We start from the raw sequence: 20,292 nt of genomic DNA, 5'->3' as shown, positions 1-20,292 counted from the left end.
GCAACTATGAATGGTTTATTGGATTTTGACATAAATATGTAATAAAATTGGGTTAACAGGTGTACAGTGAACCCTCGCTACTTCGCGGTTCGACAATCGCGGATTCACCACTTCGCGGGGTTTTCCCATAACCCATATATATATACATATTGCGGATTTTCCGGAAAATTCGAAAATACCGCGAAATCTGAAGACAACCAAATACGATATTTTGTTACCTGTAATTCCATTAATACTGTAATTAGCAATATCTGTTCTTACTGATTGTTCATTGCATTACATATGATATATAATTCAGCACAGAAAGAAATAAAACACTAAAAGAGAATGTGATCATACGATAATTCAGTACTGTATACAGTACGTAGTAAAATTAAATCGAACATGAAACGCAAATCAGATGCAGTCATACCATATTAGAATGGTGTGTACTGTAATGGATGTGCTTCTTTTCCATGAATCTTTTGTATGTATATGTACGTAGTACAGTACTGCATCCAATAATATTCTTTTTTGCAAAAATCACATTTCGAATAAGCGTACGAGAGAGAGAGAGAGAGAGAGAGAGGCGTAAAATAGCGTACGTAAAGCTGTATTATTATTATTGTTATTATTATTGTTGTTGTTGTTAATAAAATTATTATTGTTATTATTATTATCATTATTATTATTATTATTATTACTGTACAGTATTATTATCATTATTTATTATTATTACGGTATTGTACTTAATCTACGTACGTTCGGTATGCGCGGGGCATCTTCTATGAGTAGGTAACCAACGCATCATAGTACTGTAAGACGGGTTGTGATTGGTTCAAGCGCTGATAGATGACGAATCAGAACTCAAGTTTTGTTATCTAGCCTGTGATTGGTGTTTTGCCCGCATCTCCTACCCGCAGCATCAAAGTTCTCGCGGGGCTGGATCGTTCACTCTCTGTTACCGCGTATCGCTGAGTAGACGTTCTTAATTGTGTTAATCTGTGCTGTGTGTGACTTTTTTAAGTTGAACTTTTTGTTACTGTAAATCCTACTGTAATGGCTCCCAAGCGTTCTGCTTCTCTTAAGGCTGGTAGTGAGCCTAAACGCCAACGAAGGATGATGACGATAGCTGAGAAGGTTACGCTTCTCGACATGTTAAAAGATGGTAGAAGTTACGCGGCCGCCGGCCGCCATTTTGGCATCAACGAATCTACTGTTCGCTATATCAAGAAGGACGAGGCGAACATTAGAAAGACGGCTGCAATCACCTTTAGCAGATCAGCGAAGCGAGTCGTTACAACGCGTAATAAAACGATCGTACGCATGGAAGGTGCTTTAGCTGTGTGGATTGCCGACTGCCGGAAGAAGAACATAGCATTGGATACGAACACCATCCAAACAAAGGCTTTGAGCTTATATGAGAATTTTGCTGCAAAGGAACCTAAAGACGACGACGGCAACCATGCTGAAGATGATGATGATGCAGATGATCCTCAACCTGGGACATCCACTGATTCCCAGCCTCAGAAACGTTTTTCCGCAAGCAAAGGATGGTTCGCGAAGTTTCAGAAACGCTTCGCCCTGAAAAGCGTTTCCCTGCATGGGGAGTCTGCTTCCGCTGACACTGCCGCTGCTGAAACTTACGTGAACCAGACGTTCAAGAATATTATCGCCGAAGGTGGATACAAGCCGGAACAAGTCTTTAATATGGATGAGACTGGCTTGTTTTGGAAGAGAATGCCGTCGCGAACTTTCCTGTTCAAAGAGGAAGCCAAAGCCTCTGGCTTTAAAGCATTCAAGGATCGCGTTACCCTCGTGATGTGTGGCAATGCTGCTGGATTTTTGTTAAAGCCGGGGCTTATTTATAAGTCGAAAAATCCTCGCGCTTTGAAAAATAAAAATAAGAATCTCCTTCCCGTGTACTGGATGCATAATCAAAAAGCATGGATTACGAAGATGCTGACCTCCAACTGGTTCCATCAGTGTTTTATCCCGCAAGTCAGCAAATATCTCTTAGAGAAGGGCTTGCCATTCAAGATCCTTCTCCTTATGGATAACGCTGGTGGACACGCAACTGACCTGTCGCATGAGGGCATTCAGGTTGAGTTCCTGCCACCCAACACCACGTCATTAATTCAACCGATGGACCAGGGGGTTATCAGGGCGTTCAAGGCCCTCTACACGAAGAATACCTTGGCGGACCTCGTTGCGTGTGTGGATGCTGCCCAAGATGACGAGGATGAAGATTTTAACTTGAAGGCGTACTGGCGGCAGTACACCATAGCCACGTGCCTGCAGAATATTCAGAAGGCACTTCAAGAGATGAAACCTGCAACCGTGAATGCGAGCTGGAAGAAGTTGTGGCCCGATATTGTTTACGACGACAAGGGATTTACTCCGTCGGAAATCCAACACTCTGCAATACGGAAATCTGTGCAGTTGGCTGCCATAATTGGAGGTGACGGGTTTGGCGACATGACGACTGAAGACGTCGACGAGTTGTTGGACTGCCATTCCCAGCCCCTAACTGACGCAGACCTCGAAGACCTGACGAAATCGGCAAGTGAGGAAGAGAGTGATACCCAGGAAGAGACCCAAGAAAATGTCGAAGAAACGGGCTTAACATTAGAACGGCTTGCCAAGGCCTGCAACCATGCGAAGGAGTTGAAAGAAATGTTGCAAGAGTGGGACGAGGATATGGTTCGCTCGATGCAATTCTGCAACAAGGTTGATGACATAATGACTCCCTACAAAATGCTCTTGGATCGAAAAAAGAAGCAGCGGCAACAACTTCCGATCACAATGTTCTTCCAGCCTCGCAAAAAAGAGCCAGTTCCTCCTGCTAGTACGCCTTCGGAAGAAATTGAAGTTTCCCAGGAAGAAGTTGAAGAGGTGTCCCAGGAAAAGACACCTCCGTCTGAAGAGACGTAAAATACTATCATTGGCTGCACAATAGAACACATCATCATCTTCATCATCATCATTTCTACTGTGCAGCAAATTCATCGCCATCACCATTCAAGTTTTTCTTCAACTTCTTTCGTGGTGAGTACAGTAACAATCTTTATTTTTTACTTTAATATTCTTACTGTACATTCTAAAACTGTATTTGTGCCTGTTTTATAGTTTAGTACTGTACGTACTGTATGCATTAAGTTAAAGGGAAGGTTTTAAAAGTTTACATGTTGTAACCTATCATATTTTTTTTGTTTAAAATTTACATTTACGTACGTAAAACAATCTCTCTCTCTCTCTCTCTCTCTCTCTCTCTCTCTCTCTCTCTCTCTCTCTCTCTCTCTCTCTCTCTCTCTCTCTCGTAAATTGTTTTCCTGCTTTGCTACGTACAATACTGTATAATTTATATTTGTAAGGTAACATATTTTGTAAATGCTTTTACTGTAAATACTGTATGTACTGTATCATTATTTATCACTATCATCATGCGCGTTAAATGCCTTGTTTGTTCTGAGCGTGGTTGTTTACTGAGCATACACGCCGTCGTTTCAGGCGCCGTCATAAAGAAAAACATTTCATTTGGAAGTCCTAAGAAAAATACGTAAACTAAAACATTGGTAATAAACAAATCAACATACAGTACTGTATAATCAATATAATCGATGCAAAAACTAACCTATACATATATGTGTACACTAAATGAGTTTGTTTCTTCATTATGATCAGAGATGAACGTAAACAAAACATTGGTTGCCATTTTTTATCGTGCTTTTTAGGTGTTCAGGAAACGCATGATATAAAATCGCCTTTAATATTTGTGCCTGTTTTAGTTTAGGGTGCTGTAGTAAATGCATTAAGTGTTCTGTACATTAAAGGGTGGTTTGTTAACAGTACTACGTACAAGGGAAGGTTTTAAAAGTCCGAATATACATGTTAAATAAATAGGTAAATATGATGTCACTACTTCGCGGATTTTCACCTATCGCGCCCACGTCTGGAACCTATCTACCGCGATAAACGAGGGTTCACTGTACAGCTATTTACTGTAATATTTACCTATCATATTTCATAATACACCCAAAATATGAAAATTTACTCTGCCAGCCGAAAAATCACACTATAGAATCGCCGACTAGGTATTGCTGCTATAGTAAGTTGTAAATCCTCAATTTCTTTTTTCCAAAAATTTCTTAGCCAAATATAGGGTGCATCTTACCATTTATAGCGTCTTATGACACGTGAAATACGGTAATTTGTTTTATTTTTCCTCGGTTAGCGATGCTGTTATTCGTTCGACTAAGATAGCAAACGTTGAGTAGCAGTGCTGTTCATGCCTGGGGTATCTGCTGTCACTGCTCCATCACTTTCCTGTCCTCCTGCGCCTGTGGCAGCTCCTGATAGTACACCGTCTTCAAGGAACTAGCTCCGGCTATGTTTTCTCATGTAGCGTTCAATGCGGATCTTGAACTTGAACAAGGCTTGTTGATGGGAAGCAAAGTGTGCTGCCCGGAGGTCCACCTCCAAGGGTTGGACTACTTTCCCTTCCTAGTGTTGGGTTGTCCTCCCTTCCTAGGGAGAACTTCCATTCATCATCATCTTCACATCACATCAATGCGCTGATTGCCGATTGTCAAGGAACCCAGGTTCATAGCGCACCGTCGAGGTCTAGTTCGCGAGGCTCTCTTGAGGACGTTTGCCCCTCCAAAGAGCACATCCTGTCACCAGATCATCGTTCGGCTGCTTGCCGACCATATGTCCGACCTACTGCAGCCCGTCTGTCTGCTAGCTCCAGTTTCGCCGATCGCTAGCTCACTGATCGCCGATTACTAGCTCACCGATCACTGATTGCTAGCTCATCTTTCACCAATGGCTAATCGACAGCTTGCTGATCAATAGCTCGTCATTCTTCGATCGTTGACCTCCAATCTCGGTGATCTCTAGCTCGCCAATTGCCGATCGCTACATCACCGATCGCTAGCGCGCCTATTGCTAGCTCGTCTCAAACCAATAGCCAACTGTCAGCCTGCTGATCTCTAGATCGCCGATTGCCTGCTCGTCTTCCTCCGATCATCGACCTACATTCTCGCCGATCTCTAATCCCCAGCTCACCGATATCCAAGCGTCAGCTTGCTGATCTCTAGCTTGCCGATTGCCGATCCCCAATAGTCAGCTATTGCTAGCTCACTGATTGCCGTTCACCAATCGTTAGCTTAACGATATGATTGTCGAACCTTACTCTAACCATCCGTCTGTCGATCCCCAGCACTCCAATCGTCCTCTCAGAGCTCCAACGCAGATTGCCAATCTCTCGCTCGCCGATCACCAACTAGTCGATGGTCGAACCATATTGCTGTTCCTCAGCTTATCCAATCATCCACCAGCTCCCGTATTTTGTGGCACTCTGCTCGTCAGCACGCTGATCACCAGCTCAACGCTTGCCTGCCTACCTACCTTGCCAGTTCAACGGTGGCAAGCTCAATGATCACCTTGCCAATCGCCGATTGTCTGCTCGTTTTTTCACCAATCGTCGATATCCAGCTTACCGATCTCCGATCGCCAATAGGCATCTCGCTGATCACCTTTCTTCTGTGACTTCAAACTCTCCTCGGTCATGTCGTTCGCCAGCCTTATGGCCCTCGTCAGACCAACTCTCCTCGCCACCTACTTGTCAACGACCTCCGGTTTGTGACTCTCCAGCTAGTTCTAACTACCCGGTCGCTCATCCTTCAATGACTCGTTGGTTCATAGCCGTTCACCATTCAACAATGGTCTTCTCCGTTATCTGGATGACTGGTTGATTCTAGCAGAATCGGTGGCAACCCTTCTTCAGCACCGAGATAAACTTCTGAGGTTTTGCCAAGATCTGGGGATCATTGTAAACCTTGAGAAGTCTTCCCTGCTTTACCAGTCAAAGATTGGTATACTTGGGAATGATTTTAGACACTAATATCCACAAAACCTTCCCATCAGATGACAGGATAACGAGGCTGAAAAAGGTCGCAAGACCTTTTCTTAAGACGAGAACTTCCAGCCCAGAAGTGTCTACAGTATATATCTTCGGACAACTATCTTCCCTGGACCGTCTAGTTCCCAACGGCGGCCTCAGGATTTGATCTCTCCAGTGGTGGCTAAATTCCAGTTGGAATCAGGCCTTCAATTCAACGGACATAATGATCCCTGTGGGACCAGAGGAACGGAGGGACATCAAGTGGGTGGCAGACGAGAATCTGTGGACGGTATAGATCTTTTCGTCCTCCCACTGGACTTAGAGCTGCTTTTCGGCAGATCAAAAGAAGGGTGGGAGACCAACTTGCTGCACCACACGACCTCAGGCCTCTGGCCAGAATCCCAAAAGTACCTTTACATATACAGTGAGCCCTCGCTACTTCGCGGTTCGACCATCGCGGATTCACGACTTTGCGGACTTTTTTCATTAAATACGGCATCCGATTTCATCAGCAAACCACTATTTTTGGGGGAAACATCATTTTATTCTAGAAAATTGCTACTCTTTAAATAGTTAATTGCACATTAAGAAAGCGTGTACTTTTGTTTTTAAATTTCGGGTGTGTTTTAAAAATCGAGTATTGTTGACTTCTTTTTGTTTTACTTTTGGCTGTGATCAGATCAGCTGACGTCTAGCTGCCGGTCTCAAGAATATGCGCGTACGAAGTATTGTATATACCATTTCTTAACTTATTCAAACCATCTATACAGTTGATATTACATAAGCACCAATGTCTTATAACCTATCATATTTTTTTTGTTTATTACATTTAAAGCAACTCTCTCTCTCTCTCTCTCTCTCTCTCTCTCTCTCTCTCTCTCTCTCTCTCTCAAGAAATAAAACCTTAGTTCACATATGGCAACTTGAGTTTAAGAATGAAATTAACATGAATATTGTTAGTTGTGGCGATCAATTCCTCGCTTCAGGAGGTACAGGAAACAAAAACACGGCATTCGATTACAACAGCTGATTCTCTCTCTCTCTCATACAATAATTACAAATAGATGAAGAAACCAAAATCGGTTTTCTTAAAGTGTCAATTAAATACAAAACGAAAAAATTACACCGTGTATACATCCATTTCAATCATAGCTTAAAATACGGTATCCGATTTTGTCAGCAAACTACTATTTTTTAGGAAACACCATTCTATTCCAGAAAACTTTTACTCTTTGAATAGTCAATTGCGCTATAATAAAACATGTACTTATGTTTTTTCAATATTAATCTTACCCGATGATCATGTAGCTGTCAACTCTGTTGCCCGACAGAAATCTACGGTCGGGATACGCCAGCGATCGCTATACAGGTGGGGGTGTACACAACAGCGCCATCTGTGAGTAGGTACTCAAGTACTTCTTGTCAACAAGAACTCAATTTTTCCTCTGTCGTGCCACCGGCAAGACCTACTAATACGCCGTCTCTAACTGGATTTGTTTTCACAACTTTTTGGTGAAGTACACTATTCCAGTTTTGAGCTTTTGCTATGCAGGGGTTTTATCTTCATTTCAAAACTTGAACTCGTTTTGGATAGATTTAATTATGGTGACGAAGAGAGTATGGACTCTCTTTCACTTTTAAATGGCCGACCCTTCCCTTAGACGGAAGTGTTGGTGTCGAAGAGGGTATAGACTCTCTTTCTCTTTTAATGACCGACCCTTCCCTTAGACGGAAGTGTGTTTAGGTTTTTGGCTTTTGCTTAACAAAGTTATAGATTTATTTTATATCTCTCCGCCATTTATAGGCCTCTTCGATTAACTTTCCATTTATTATAAACTTATAAAAATTAATTTTTATGTTTGTTTACATGCGACCTTTCCTAATAGTAGGCGGTCCTTACTTGGAACCTAAGTTAATTAACTTTGAGCCCGTCATATCGTATTTCCTGTTAAGAATTTATGCTATTTTAATTTTAATGTTTTTGAAAGAATTTCTTTGATAGTCTCGTACTGTTTTCAAAGATGAACTAACGTTTAGTTTAGTCTCCGCAGTTGTTGACGTTCAGAACGTTCAACATGCGCTCTATCGTTACGATAGAGAGAGAGTATTTCACGGTTTCACGTTGCAGTAAGAGTAAACCGATTCTAGCGTTTCGTTCATTCTTTCTTAGCTTAAATGGTTTTAATTCTAATAAAGGAACTTTTTATTTGGGAAACCTTTCAGTTTTTTTCCTTTAACAAATAATATGTTTTAACGATATATAATTGGGCTCATCTCTCAGGTTCTAAGTCAAGAGAGAGAGAGAGAGAGATAGAGACGGAGGGAGAGAGAGGAGGATAAACGTTTCGTTCAAGCGGGTAACGTTGTTCTCGTTTTTTACTCTTCTCCCTAGTCGCTATAGGGGAAGAAGGTAAAACGTTTCTAGAGTTTTATTCTTGTTCCCAGGCTTTATGCGGTGAGAGATTTTAAACGTAGTTTATTTGATCTAGTGTTTAGTCTCTTTTCCAGCCACTGAATTCTTTATCTTTCATTATGTTTTTCTGTTACATTGTAAAACTGTTTTCGCAATTACTACCTTTTAATGAAGGATAGGATTGCGTGTTTCAGGTACAAATCACTTAAAGTTTCGAGTTCAGTGAAATAAGTGCAAACAGAAAATCAAAAGTGATAAAGTGATATGCGCAAAGTGTTACAGTGTTGCGTTCGAGGGTTCGTTTGTTCGTGCCAGTTGTTCACCTTGTCCGATACCTCTTACAAGCTCCCAAGCCCAGGGGAGAAGTAATGTCGAAGGACTTATGGGTTCCACAGGTCTTGATCGACGAACAGACGTTTCCCTCCGTGGTTTCGGGTGTATCTACACACGTTGCCGACGTGATCACCCCACCCACACAAAGACGAGAGAGCCCATTTATTCCTCGTCTGCGGAAGAGGTTTCTCGCAGAAACCATGGACCAAATCTTGCAGCTTTTAAGTGCAAGTCGGTCCCTTCCGCGCAAGTCCAACGGCCTAGGTGTAGCCACTGGGTCAGTTCGGACTCGCTCCAGTCATCCGACGACTGCACACCTCCCAAGAGAGGCAAGGTGGTACCGCAACAGGCAGTAACTCCGTCTGTTGCCGCACCAGCTGTTTTAGACCCTCAGTCACAACGGACAGTAGCTCCGTTTGTTGTTGTCTTTCATAGACCCTAGTGGTCCATGCTGCAGACTATACAGTCTCAGCTTGCTCCTTCATGCAGGAGTATCGTGCTGGAAGGTTGACAATGCACCTGTTTATCTACAACCTCCCACGGTTGTGCGCTCAGCAGATACTGCGGCTGCCTGCTCCCACACTCCACCTGTGAGAGCTCCACCTCCGATGCGCAGTCGACCCTGCCAGACGCATGTTCATGCTGCACCCTCCATTGACATGCGTGAGCTACCGCATCAGCAGTGGGAAGGTGCTGTAGAGCTGCCGTGTTTTGACACAATGCGGCATGCTCCGCAACCCATGCGGCATGCTCCGCATCCCATACGGCATGCTCCGCAACCCACGGCAGTCCCTCCCACGCACCAACACTCAGCTTTTGTTGTTGCCAGCTCCCACACTCCGACTGCGGAGAAGGTTGACGATGCACCCGTGGGCCTACACCTCCCACGGTTGTGCGCCCGGCATGGCTTCCTGCTCTCACACTCTTGTTGTGAGAGCTCCTCCACCCATGCACAGTCAACCCTGCCAGATGTATGATGACTCCCACACACAGAGCACTCCGTTGCCGTGCGTGAGCTTCCACAAGCTGCCATGTTTTGACACGGTGTGTCAGCCTCCGCAACACACTGTGGTTACCGCCACTCGCCCGCAGCAAACTAGTCAGTCAGGAGTTGAGGCTTCCCCACACAACTTTGGTTGTTGCCAACTCACAGACTGTCAAACAGTTACATGACGTTGCCTTCTGGTCTGCTACTTATACACCAGTGCTGTATGTCCTCACGCTCCTGTTGTGGCTGACAGTTCAGTTTTTGACAGTTCACAGACTGTCAAGCAGTTTCATAACGTTGCCTTCTGGTCTGCTGCTTTTGCACCAGTGAAACCCTCACTGAGAGAACCTAGCTTTTCTCGGATATGGTTCCTGTAGATGAGAAAGTGCTGTTCTCCCTCCTTCTGATATTCCCTTGAGGACTCTGTCATTTGGAGAGGAGCCTTAAGCTGCTTAGCCTCCTATGGACTTTAATTTAAGCATAACATGCTTCCAGGGAGGGTAAATGGTTCCGCTTCAGTCGCTAACCCCGTCTGTTGCCACACCTGCTCCCATAGACCTTGGGCTTTGTTGCAAGACATGCAGTCCAAGCTTAGTCCTTGATAGAGGATTTTTTACGGAGAAGAACCTTCTTGCCAACGACCTTCCTACCGGTTGGTTGTACGCCCTGTTGACGCTGAGGTATCCTACTCACGTCCGCCAGTTGAGATGGTTCCTCCACCGGTGCGACCCAGTGTGGGTTGCCAGTCGCACGTTGACGTTAAGCTACTCTCGGAGGTGGTTGTGGACGTTCAGTGTGTCACTGGGAAGACGTTCAACAACCAGCAGAGGTGACTTGTTGTGACGCAGTGCGGCAACCTCAGCAACCCGATAAGGGGTTGTCTGTACTACCCAGACAGTCTAGACAGTTTCGGGTTGTCGCTGTACTTCCTCGCATCCCCATGGTTGACAGTTCACAGACTGTGCAGCAGTACCATGATCTTGTGTCCGGCTCCGTCACGCATCCACCAGTGCGACCGGATTCAGCGAGTCAGACGTTGCCCACTCCGTTGCCGTTTCCTCATCAGTTTCGGATGAGGAACCCTCTGATGAGGACATAGCTGAACAAGAAGATCAATCCCCAGCCCTGCTATCCATCCAGAAGATGCTGAAGAAGGAATACGGCCCTGTCAGGCTGTGGATGAGTCTGGTTAGGACACTGTCATCCGTGGTTCAATTGGTGTCACTTGGAAGACTACACCTCCGTCCTCTTCGGTTTCATCTAGTTCTTCACTGGAAAAGGACAAGACGCTAGAAGCGGTCTCGATCCCGGTTTCCGGAAGATAAGTCTGGTCTAACCTGAGGAAAGGACTTTATCAACCTTTTATAGGGTCTTCCCCTGACTGTTCAGACTCCCAACCACGTTCTCTTCTCAGACGCATCGGACGTAGGCTGGGGTGCGACCTTAGGCGGTAGGGAATGCTCGGGATTATGGAACTCGAGTCAAAGGACAATGCATTTTAACTGCAAGAAGCTTCTGGCAGTACGTCTGACCTGGAAAAGCTTCAGGTCTCTCCTTCAAGACAAAGTAATGGAGGTCAACACGGACAACTCCCTGCTTTGATGTTCATCTCCTAGCAAGGAGGGACCTACTCTCTGACATGGTGCGAGTTCGCTAGTGACCTCCTCTCCTGTTCAACAGGTCTAGACTTTTCACTAGTAACAAATTTCTTCCAAGGCAACTTGAATGTCTTAGCAGTTTGTCTCAGTAGGAAGGGACAATAATTCCAACATATTGGACCCTCCACAGAGATGTATGCAAGAGACTTTGGGTCACCTGGGGCCAGCCAACCATAGATCTCTTCGCAACCTCGATGTCCAAGAGGCTCTCAATACTTTGCTCACCTTCCCGGACCCAGCAGTGGTTCTTTTAGATGCCTTTCTACTAGATTAGTCTCATCTAGATCTATATGCATTCCCTCCGTTCTAGATTGTCAAGAAGGTACTGCAGAAGTTCGCCTCTCACGATGGGACAAAGTTGACACTAGTTGCTTCCCTCTGGCCCGCGAGAGAATAACTTACAGAGGTACTTCGAGGCTAGTAGACGTTCCCAGAACTCTTCCCCTAAGGGTGGACCTGCTACGTCTGCCACGCGTAAGAAGGTACTCCAAGGCCTCCATGCTCTTCGTCTCACTGCCTTCAGAGTATCGAAAGACTCTCGAGAACTAGAGGTTTTTCGAAGGAGGCAACCAGAGCGATTGTTAGAGCAAGGAGAACATCCACCCTTAGAGTCTACCAATCGAAGTGGGAAATCTTCCTAAACTGGTGCAAGTCAGTATCCGTATCCTCGACCAGTACCTCTGTAACTCAAATAGCTAACTTCCTCTTATATCTGAGGAAAGAGCGATCTCTTTCAGCTCCCACTTTCAAGGGTTACAGAAGCATGTTGGCATCAGTCTTCCGTCACAGAGGCTTAGATCTTTCCAACAATAAAGATCTACAGGACCTCCTTAAGTCTTTTGAGACCACGAAGGAGCGTCGTTTGGTTACACCGGGTTGGAATTTAGACGTGGTTCTAAGATTCCTTATGTTAGACAGGTTCGAACCACTTCAATCAGCCTCCCTGAAAGATCTCACCTTTAAGACTCTTTTCCTGATATGCTTAACCACAGCTAAAAGAGTCAGTGAGATTCATGCCTTCAGCAAGAACATCGGATTTTCATCCGAAACGGCTACATGTTCTACATCTTGGTTTTCTAGCCAAACACAAGCTGCCTTCTCGGCCTTGACCAATATCGTTCGTTATTCCAAACTTATCGTATGGTTGGAAATGAACTAGAAAGAGTATTATGTCCTGTAAGAGCTCTTAAGTTCTATTTTAAAAACCTTTACGAGGCCCGTCTGAAGCTTTATGGTGTTCAGTTAAGAATTCATCTTTGCCTATGTCAGAGAATTCTTTATCCTATTATTTTCAGACTGTTAATACGAGAAGCTCATTCCCTTCTGAATGAGGAAGACCAAGCTTGGCTGAAGGTAAGGACACACGAAGTTAGAGCTGTCACAACTTCCGTGACCTTTTAATAAAATAGATCTCTGCAAAATATTTTCGACGCAACCTTTTGGAAAAGCTAATCAGTGTTCGCGTCTTTTATCTTAAGAATGTCCAGTCTCTTTACGAGAACTGCTACACTCTGGGACCATTCGTAGCAACGAGTGCAGTAGTGGTGGGGGCTCCACCACTACAATTCCCTAATTCCAGAACCTTTTTAATCTTTCTCTTGAAATATTTCTGGGTTGTCCGGAAGGCTAAGAAGCCTTCCGCATCCTGGTTGATTTGGCGGGTGGTCAAATTCTTTCTTGAGAAGCGCCTAGATTAGAGGTTGTGATGAGGTCCTTTAGTATGGGTTGCAGCCCTTCATACTTCAGCACCTAGGAGTCGCTCAGCATCCTAAGAGGATCGCTAGGCTCAGTAAGGAAGACGTACTTAAAAAGCCAGAGTAATGGTTCAAGTCGACTTCCTTACCAGGTACTTATTTATTTTATGTTTGTTATTTTGAATAACGGCTAAAATAAGATACGGGATACTTAGCTTCTTTGTTAACATGTATGCTGGTCTCCACCCACCACCCTGGGTGTGAATCAGCTACATGATCATCGGGTAAGATTAATATTGAAAAATGTTATTTTCATTAGTAAAATAAATTTTTGAATATACTTACCCGATGATCATGTATTTAAGGACCCGTCCTTCCTCCCCATAGAGAACCAGTGGACCGAGGAGAAAATTGAGTTCTTGTTGACAAGAAGTACTTGAGTACCTACTCACAGATGGCGCTGTTGTGTACACCCCCACCTGTATAGCGATCGCTGGCGTATCCCGACCGTAGATTTCTGTCGGGCAACAGAGTTGACAGCTACATGATCATCGGGTAAGTATATTCAAAAATTTATTTTACTAATGAAAATAACATTTTAAATTTCGGGTGTGTTTTAAAAATAGAGTATTTTTGACTTCTTTTTGTTCTACTTTTGGCTGTGATCACATCAGCTGATGTCTAGCTTCCGCTCTCAAGAATATGCGCGGTACGAATACATTAGAATTGTTTACACCATTTCTTAACTTATTCAAACCATCTATACAGTTAATATTACATAAGCACCAATGTGTTATAACCTATCATATTTATTATTTAGTATATTTAAAACCATTCTCTCTCTCTCTCTCTCTCTCTCTCTCTCTCTCTCTCTCTCTCTCTCTCTCTCTCTCTCTCTCTCTCTCTCTCTCTCTGTCACATCGAACGTAATAGCGGTAACTTAATTTTTCAATGACTTTAAAAATGGCCTAGTACTTTCTTCTTCTTTTACCTTTTTTGCATATGGTGAGGTGGGTACAAGTTGACTTATAACTGAAGTTAGGAAAAGTATTTTGGATATGGAAAGAACAATTATCTTTCGTAACAGTTTAAAATTATCGTAAATTATCATTCTGTCATTAGCGGCAGTTTGCTATTGTGGATTAAACGCATTAGGAAAAAAGAGGTTTCCAGCTTTGCTACGAATTTAGGAATTTATATGGATACGATAAGTAAAATATTTGCAATAACATAATGTTTACTAAATGTTTGTTATATCATTAGTTATCACTTTGAGCATGTAAGTTTAATGCGTTCGTTTGTTTATTATGATCGAAGATGGAGCGTAAACAAATGGAAGGTTTCCGTTTCAGGCGGCGTCATAAAGAAAAACATTATATAAATGGCATTCTTTTCATTTATTTGGAAGTTCTAAGAAAAATTAAGTAGAACATTGGTAATAACAAAGTCAACATACAATCAATACTTGGTAAGATTGCTGTCTATGCAAAAACTAACCTATACACAGATGTGTAAATGCGTCTGTTTCTTCGTTATGATCAGAGATAAACGTAAACAAAACATTGGTTGTCATTTTTTATCGTGCTTTTTGGCGTGTTTAGGAAACGCATGATATGAAATCGCCTTTAATATTTTTGCCTGTTTTAGTTTAGGGTACTGTAGTACATGCATTAAGTGTTCTGTACATTAAAGGGTAGTTTGTTAACAGTAACTACGTAAAGGGAAGGTTTTAAAAGTCTGAATATACATGTTAAATAAATACGTAAATATGATGTCCCTACTTCGCGGATTTTCAGCTATTGCGGCCGGATTTGGAACCTATCTACCGCGATAAACGAGGGTTCGCTGTATCTCTTAGAGAAGAAGGCCGTCTTTCTTGCCCTTCAACAGTTCCTGGCGGACCACTTAGTGGTGGTGATGGGTGACAACACCACAATCGTGGCTTACATCATCAAACAAGGAGGTACCTGTTTGCAGCCCCTATCCCATCTAGCAGTAGAAATACTGACATGGGCCAAAGTCCGGTCAGTACCGTTATCAGCCCACTTCATTCCAGGTAATAGGAATGTGCTCGCCAACAATCTGAGCAAAGCACCTCAGATAATGGGTACCGAATGGTCTTTGGATCATCTAGTAGCCAACAAAGTCCTGACTTTGTGGGGTTCTCCGACCATGGAATCATTCACAACGGCCCTGAACTTCAGGCTCCCCAGTCCTGGCAACCAATGCTATCGGGTAAAATGCATTCCAGCAATGGTGGGACAACATCGACGTTTACATCTTTCCTCTGTTCAGTCTGATGACAAGGGTACTCATCAAGGCCAGAACATCGATCAATCTCTCAATGACTCATAGCTCCGCAATGTCATTATGAGGAATGGTTTACGTACCTTATGCAACTCCTAACAGAGCCTTCAAAAGAATTCCCTCCACAACACACTACTCAGACAACTACACGGGAATCCTTAGCAGCAGTCTATCAGGCAAAGTGGAACGTCTTCTGTGCTTGGTGTCATGGAAGGGTTATCTCTCCCCTCGATGCCACTATTTCAGCAATAGCGGAATTCCTCAGGTATTTGAGGGAGGAAAGACTCCTTTCAGTTTTGGCAGTGAAAGGCTATCGCTTTGCCTTGAGCCTTGCCTTCAAACTGAAAGGAATGGACATCCCCTCATCTGTCCTCAGTCGGACCACCTTCTCGGAACATGATTAAATTCTCCAGTCTCTAAAGAGGCCTCCCTACAAATCACTATGCCAGGCAACAGTTCAGTACCTGACTTGGAAGACAGTGTTGCTACTCGCTTTGACCTCGGCCAAATGGGTCAGTGAACTTCATGGCCTCTCATACGACATCGCCTATTCAAGGGGAGGGGGAGAGGTAATGCTCAGTTTCGCCCCCGATTTTGTTGCCAATACTCAGAATCCAGGGGTGTTAGATCCTAGATTAGACTCCTTCCGGACAACGAGGCGCCGCTCCGTAACTGACGATCCAGATCATCTGTTACTGTGCCCAGGGTGGAGTCTGAGGCTCTACCTCAAGAGAACAGCAACAGCCCACCCCGTGTGCCTTTGCTCTTCGTCAGCACCGGGAGAAACAAGAGGAGGATCACCAAAAACACCATCTCTGCATGGATTTGAGGAGTCATCAATTATGCCCTGAATCCAGATCCTCCTCCAATACGTCGAGCCAGAGCTCATGATGCCAGGGTCATAGCTACGTCCCTGGCCTTCAAAAGAAATTATTCTGTGACGCAGGTTCTACAAGCAAGGGTGTGGATGTGCCAGGCGACTTTCACAGCCCATTACCTGCAAGACTTGACCCACAGGAGAGACTATACGATCTTTATCGGTCCTGTGGTGGCTACACAACAGCTCCTTATTGGACAAATAGCAGAAGGTTGAAGGCACTGTTAGCCAGTTTTAGTCTTTTTCTTCATCCTCCCTCTCTTGGGGAAAGCAGCATCCTGTGTTCTCTGCACAAGGTGTCCTCAACCACTGCAGGTAAACCATGCTCCCTTGTGTACCTAGTATTGTGTCAATACTGTTACGTCCCCTTACCCTAGCGAGGTGGTAATGGGAAAGTCTTGGTCAACTCGGTTATTACCCACAAAGACTCAGAATAAATTTTACCTTGACAATCACACTGCTAAAATCTCAACACACAGCTTGCATAGGTCACAGACCTTGCATAGCAAGGTTTAGCGAGGTGCTAGGATCTTTTTATATTTGGTACTAACCTATTCATAAAAAGGAGACCCCAGGTAAAGTCAGAAAGCCAGATTGGCAGGGACATACACCCTCCTAAAGGATGAGTCACCCCTATAAATAGCGTAGGTTTGTATTCCATGTGGAATAAATGACAAATTTGTAGATAATTTGTACTTTTGCTAACGGAACAAACCTTTAGCTGTTTATACAAACTTACCTGCCGACCCTGTCCCCTTTGAGGTCCTACCTCCAAACAAAGTGAAGCACAGTCATAGGTGTGTGAGTGAAGGGGGTTAGCTAGCTACACCCCTACGCTCCGCTAACTAGCAGGATGGGTAATTAACCCTCGCTAAATTTTAATGGCTCGTCTTTTCAGCTTCACCGAAACTAATACAGAATTATAGGGATTCTGTATTACTTAAGGTTTGTATCATTAGGAAAAATACAAATTATCTCTGAATTTGTCATACAGTATTTGTTTTTGTTGTTGTCATACTTGGTATTTGCAACTAAAGAGTATCTTTTGAATATACATTAGGACTTTCTCAAGTGCATTAGTTTATTTTTATCATTTAACTGCTTTTTGGATTAATATTTCATGTTGCTGGAAAGCGACTTACAGCGCAGCTTATACTGGTGTGTGAGAGTTCACGCACATAAGATTAACGTATAAAAATTGTCAGCAAGTAGACACATATATGGTGCTGATGGCCAGTCGTAATTAGGAAATGTTCAGCTTTACTTTGCTTGATAACATCTGTATTTTCAATACAGAGCATCTGGATATTGGATGAAACCTGATAGAGATTTGTTTTATTTCTCTAATTGCAAGTTAGGTCATTGGTTGTGCATCATAAATATGTGATTTATGTAATTATTGATGTTTACATGAAAGAGCTTTAATATCAGATTGATTAAAGATAGTCAGCAGATAGATACCGTATATACTCGTGTAATGTTCGACTTCGTGTAATGTTCGACCCCCCTATTTAGCCTTCAAAATCATGAATTCATCATATACCTCATGTAATGTTCGAGTCTTGATTTTGGCAGTAGGCTAGAGGTCTTTTATCTCCAGCATACCATAATTACCAACAAAGTAAGGGTTATGCCTAAGTGCGACAAACAAAAATATAAAAAAAATCGGAACAACACCTAAATAATAACATCTGTTTATAATAACAATTGAGTATTCAGCGTACATTTTCTAGCAAAAACTTTAGTTGCAAACAGACGATTATCATACCGCCTAATAGCTTTCAAAAACAAGCAAACACTACAAGTAGCAAACAAAATTAGTTCATCGTTTTGAGTAACAAATTACAATTACCGGTAATTGCAGGTAATTACGGTGATTATAATTACTCGTTATGCTAATCATTTTTTTCCTCACAATATATATGAATAAGAATTTACTCATAACCCATCAAGATGTCTACCAAGAAATATAAAAAATTTACAGCAAAATTCAAGCTTCAAGTTATTGCAGTTCGAACTTGGAGAAAAAAAAATGTGGATTTAATTAAGAAAAATTTTTGCGGTTTATTATTAATGTCAATTAATATACCATACCAAGTAAAATAAAATGAGCATAAATTTTTCATTAACCATATCACGTTATAACATACGCAACCCGACTGTTTGCTAGCTTCATACCTGCTGCGTTATAATAAAGTCATTACTCGTAGCGGAAAAAAACTATTTATGATGGTTTAGGAAATAAAATCCATGCTAATAATATGCATGGTGTTAAATGAACATGGTTAGTACTGTATATATAGGCCTAGCCTATGTTTACCTACCGGTAGGTAACCTTATATACGTGTAAGCATAGCCTACGATTACCTACCGGTAGGTAGCATAGCCTAGGGTAATGTTCGCATAGGCCTAGCTTACGTTTACCTACCGGTAGGCCAGAAATTTTTACTTTTTCAAATATATATCTCGTGTAATGTTCGACCCTTACTTTTTTAACTGAAAAATAGGCCTTCAAAAATCGAACATTACACGAGTATATACGGTATGTACTAGACACTGACTTTTAAATAAAAGGAAATGTTTTTTTTTCTATTACTATAGTTTGCAATGTCATCAAGAATATATTTTTTCTTAGATAGTTTTTTATTGCATTTTGTAATAACTTAATCCTTTTGTTGCTAATATTATTTTACAACTCCACTTTGTATTTTAATGGTGCTATCATTTACTGTTTATTACAGATAGTAATCCACTCTGCCAAATTCCAGTGGAAGATATTTTAGCTGTTGAGAGGGTTGAAGAGTCATCTTTCAAAATAAAGAATATGTTTCAACTAGTACAACCTCACCGGACTCTTTATATTCAGGTACAGTTGGCATTATGGTTATATTATCAACATAAAATTTTGTGTTTAAGCTCATATTTTCTGCTATATATGTTATATGATGCTATAATTTTTTTGCGTTTTGTCACTCGTGCATCTTGTTTTGTAGGCAATGAATTGTGTGGAAGAAAAGGAGTGGCTTGATTTGCTAGCAAAAGTGTGTCAGTACAATAACCACCGTTTGAAACAGTATCATCCAGGAGCCTTCATAAATTCTCATTGGCTATGGTAAGTATAGTGTTGCAAATTTGTTGAATCTATTTGATCTTTGTGTTAAATAGTTTTATTTGTATTCATATTGCTTCTCTCAAAACTGATTAAATGTGGACATCAACCCCTAAGTTAAAATTTTCTGGTTATCTTTCTTTGTAATTGGCCTGCCCCTTTAGTGAACTATTGAGATCATATGGATGTGTATAGCAATCCTACTACTTGGGTAGATCAAGTCCCTTTGTCTTTGCTCTTTGCTGCACGTTAGTTGCAATGTCTTTTCTCACTATTCAGATTGTGATTTTGTGTAAGATAATGGAAAGTAATGAACTTATGGCTTTGCAATGTATTTCTGTGAATGTAGTTCAAGAGCTGTATTGCAGGGTGATAATGCTGCTCATTAATTTTGGGTCACATGGCGGGGTCAAACTTGGATTTTGAATAACCATTAAGGAAAATTTAGTTCCCTCTAGGTTCCTCTTATGAAGTATTATCTCTAATTAGTAAAGATTCACGTCATAAAAGGAAGTTATATTTTGATTCAGAGGAAAAGTCACTGAAGATCAGGTTAGATGATTACGGTGAAAGAGAGTCTGCTGATATCACATCGTCTATAACCAAGCTTGCCGGATTGGATAGTGATTAGGTTTTTTATTTTGCTAGCTTTTATGCAGTCTCCAAAGGTCAACCTCTATTTTTAACATGATAAACTGCAAGCACTACTTTTAAGGTGGGCTTTGCGAGCATGAGTTGATCCCCCCCTCATTCAGAGCTAAATTTTTTTCAAGACAAAAAATCTGTTGTGATTGTATCTCTTCTCATTAGAAATGTTTGTAAATATTTCATCTGATAATAGTTGCCTTTTTCCAGTAAGAGGTATCCATTGATTTTTCAAACTATGAACATTACAGCTAGTGTCCATAATTTTTTGTGTGTGATTAGAGTTGCAGTTCATCCTCTATCCAAAATTGTAGCTGCAGTTGTAGTTAAAAGGTTTGATCACAGAAACTTGCTTAGAATTGGATCCAAATCTTATGAAAACCT

General features: G+C 42.1%; 1 protein-coding gene across 1 annotated transcript in view; it reads left to right on the top strand.

The window, feature by feature from the left end:
* RasGAP1 (Ras GTPase activating protein 1) overlaps positions 1-20,292 on the top strand; it is a 373,291-nt gene that overhangs the window by 277,329 nt on the left and 75,670 nt on the right. Inside the window, exons 15-16 of the mRNA XM_068380108.1 lie at positions 18,896-19,020; positions 19,148-19,266. Coding sequence (XP_068236209.1) covers positions 18,896-19,020; positions 19,148-19,266 — 244 coding nt within the window. The remainder of the gene's footprint in view (positions 1-18,895; positions 19,021-19,147; positions 19,267-20,292) is intronic.

This window comes from Palaemon carinicauda, chromosome 9, assembly GCF_036898095.1.
Source record: "Palaemon carinicauda isolate YSFRI2023 chromosome 9, ASM3689809v2, whole genome shotgun sequence".
In the NCBI taxonomy this organism is placed as follows: domain Eukaryota; kingdom Metazoa; phylum Arthropoda; class Malacostraca; order Decapoda; family Palaemonidae; genus Palaemon; species Palaemon carinicauda.
This window is presented reverse-complemented; position numbering and strand designations above follow the sequence as displayed.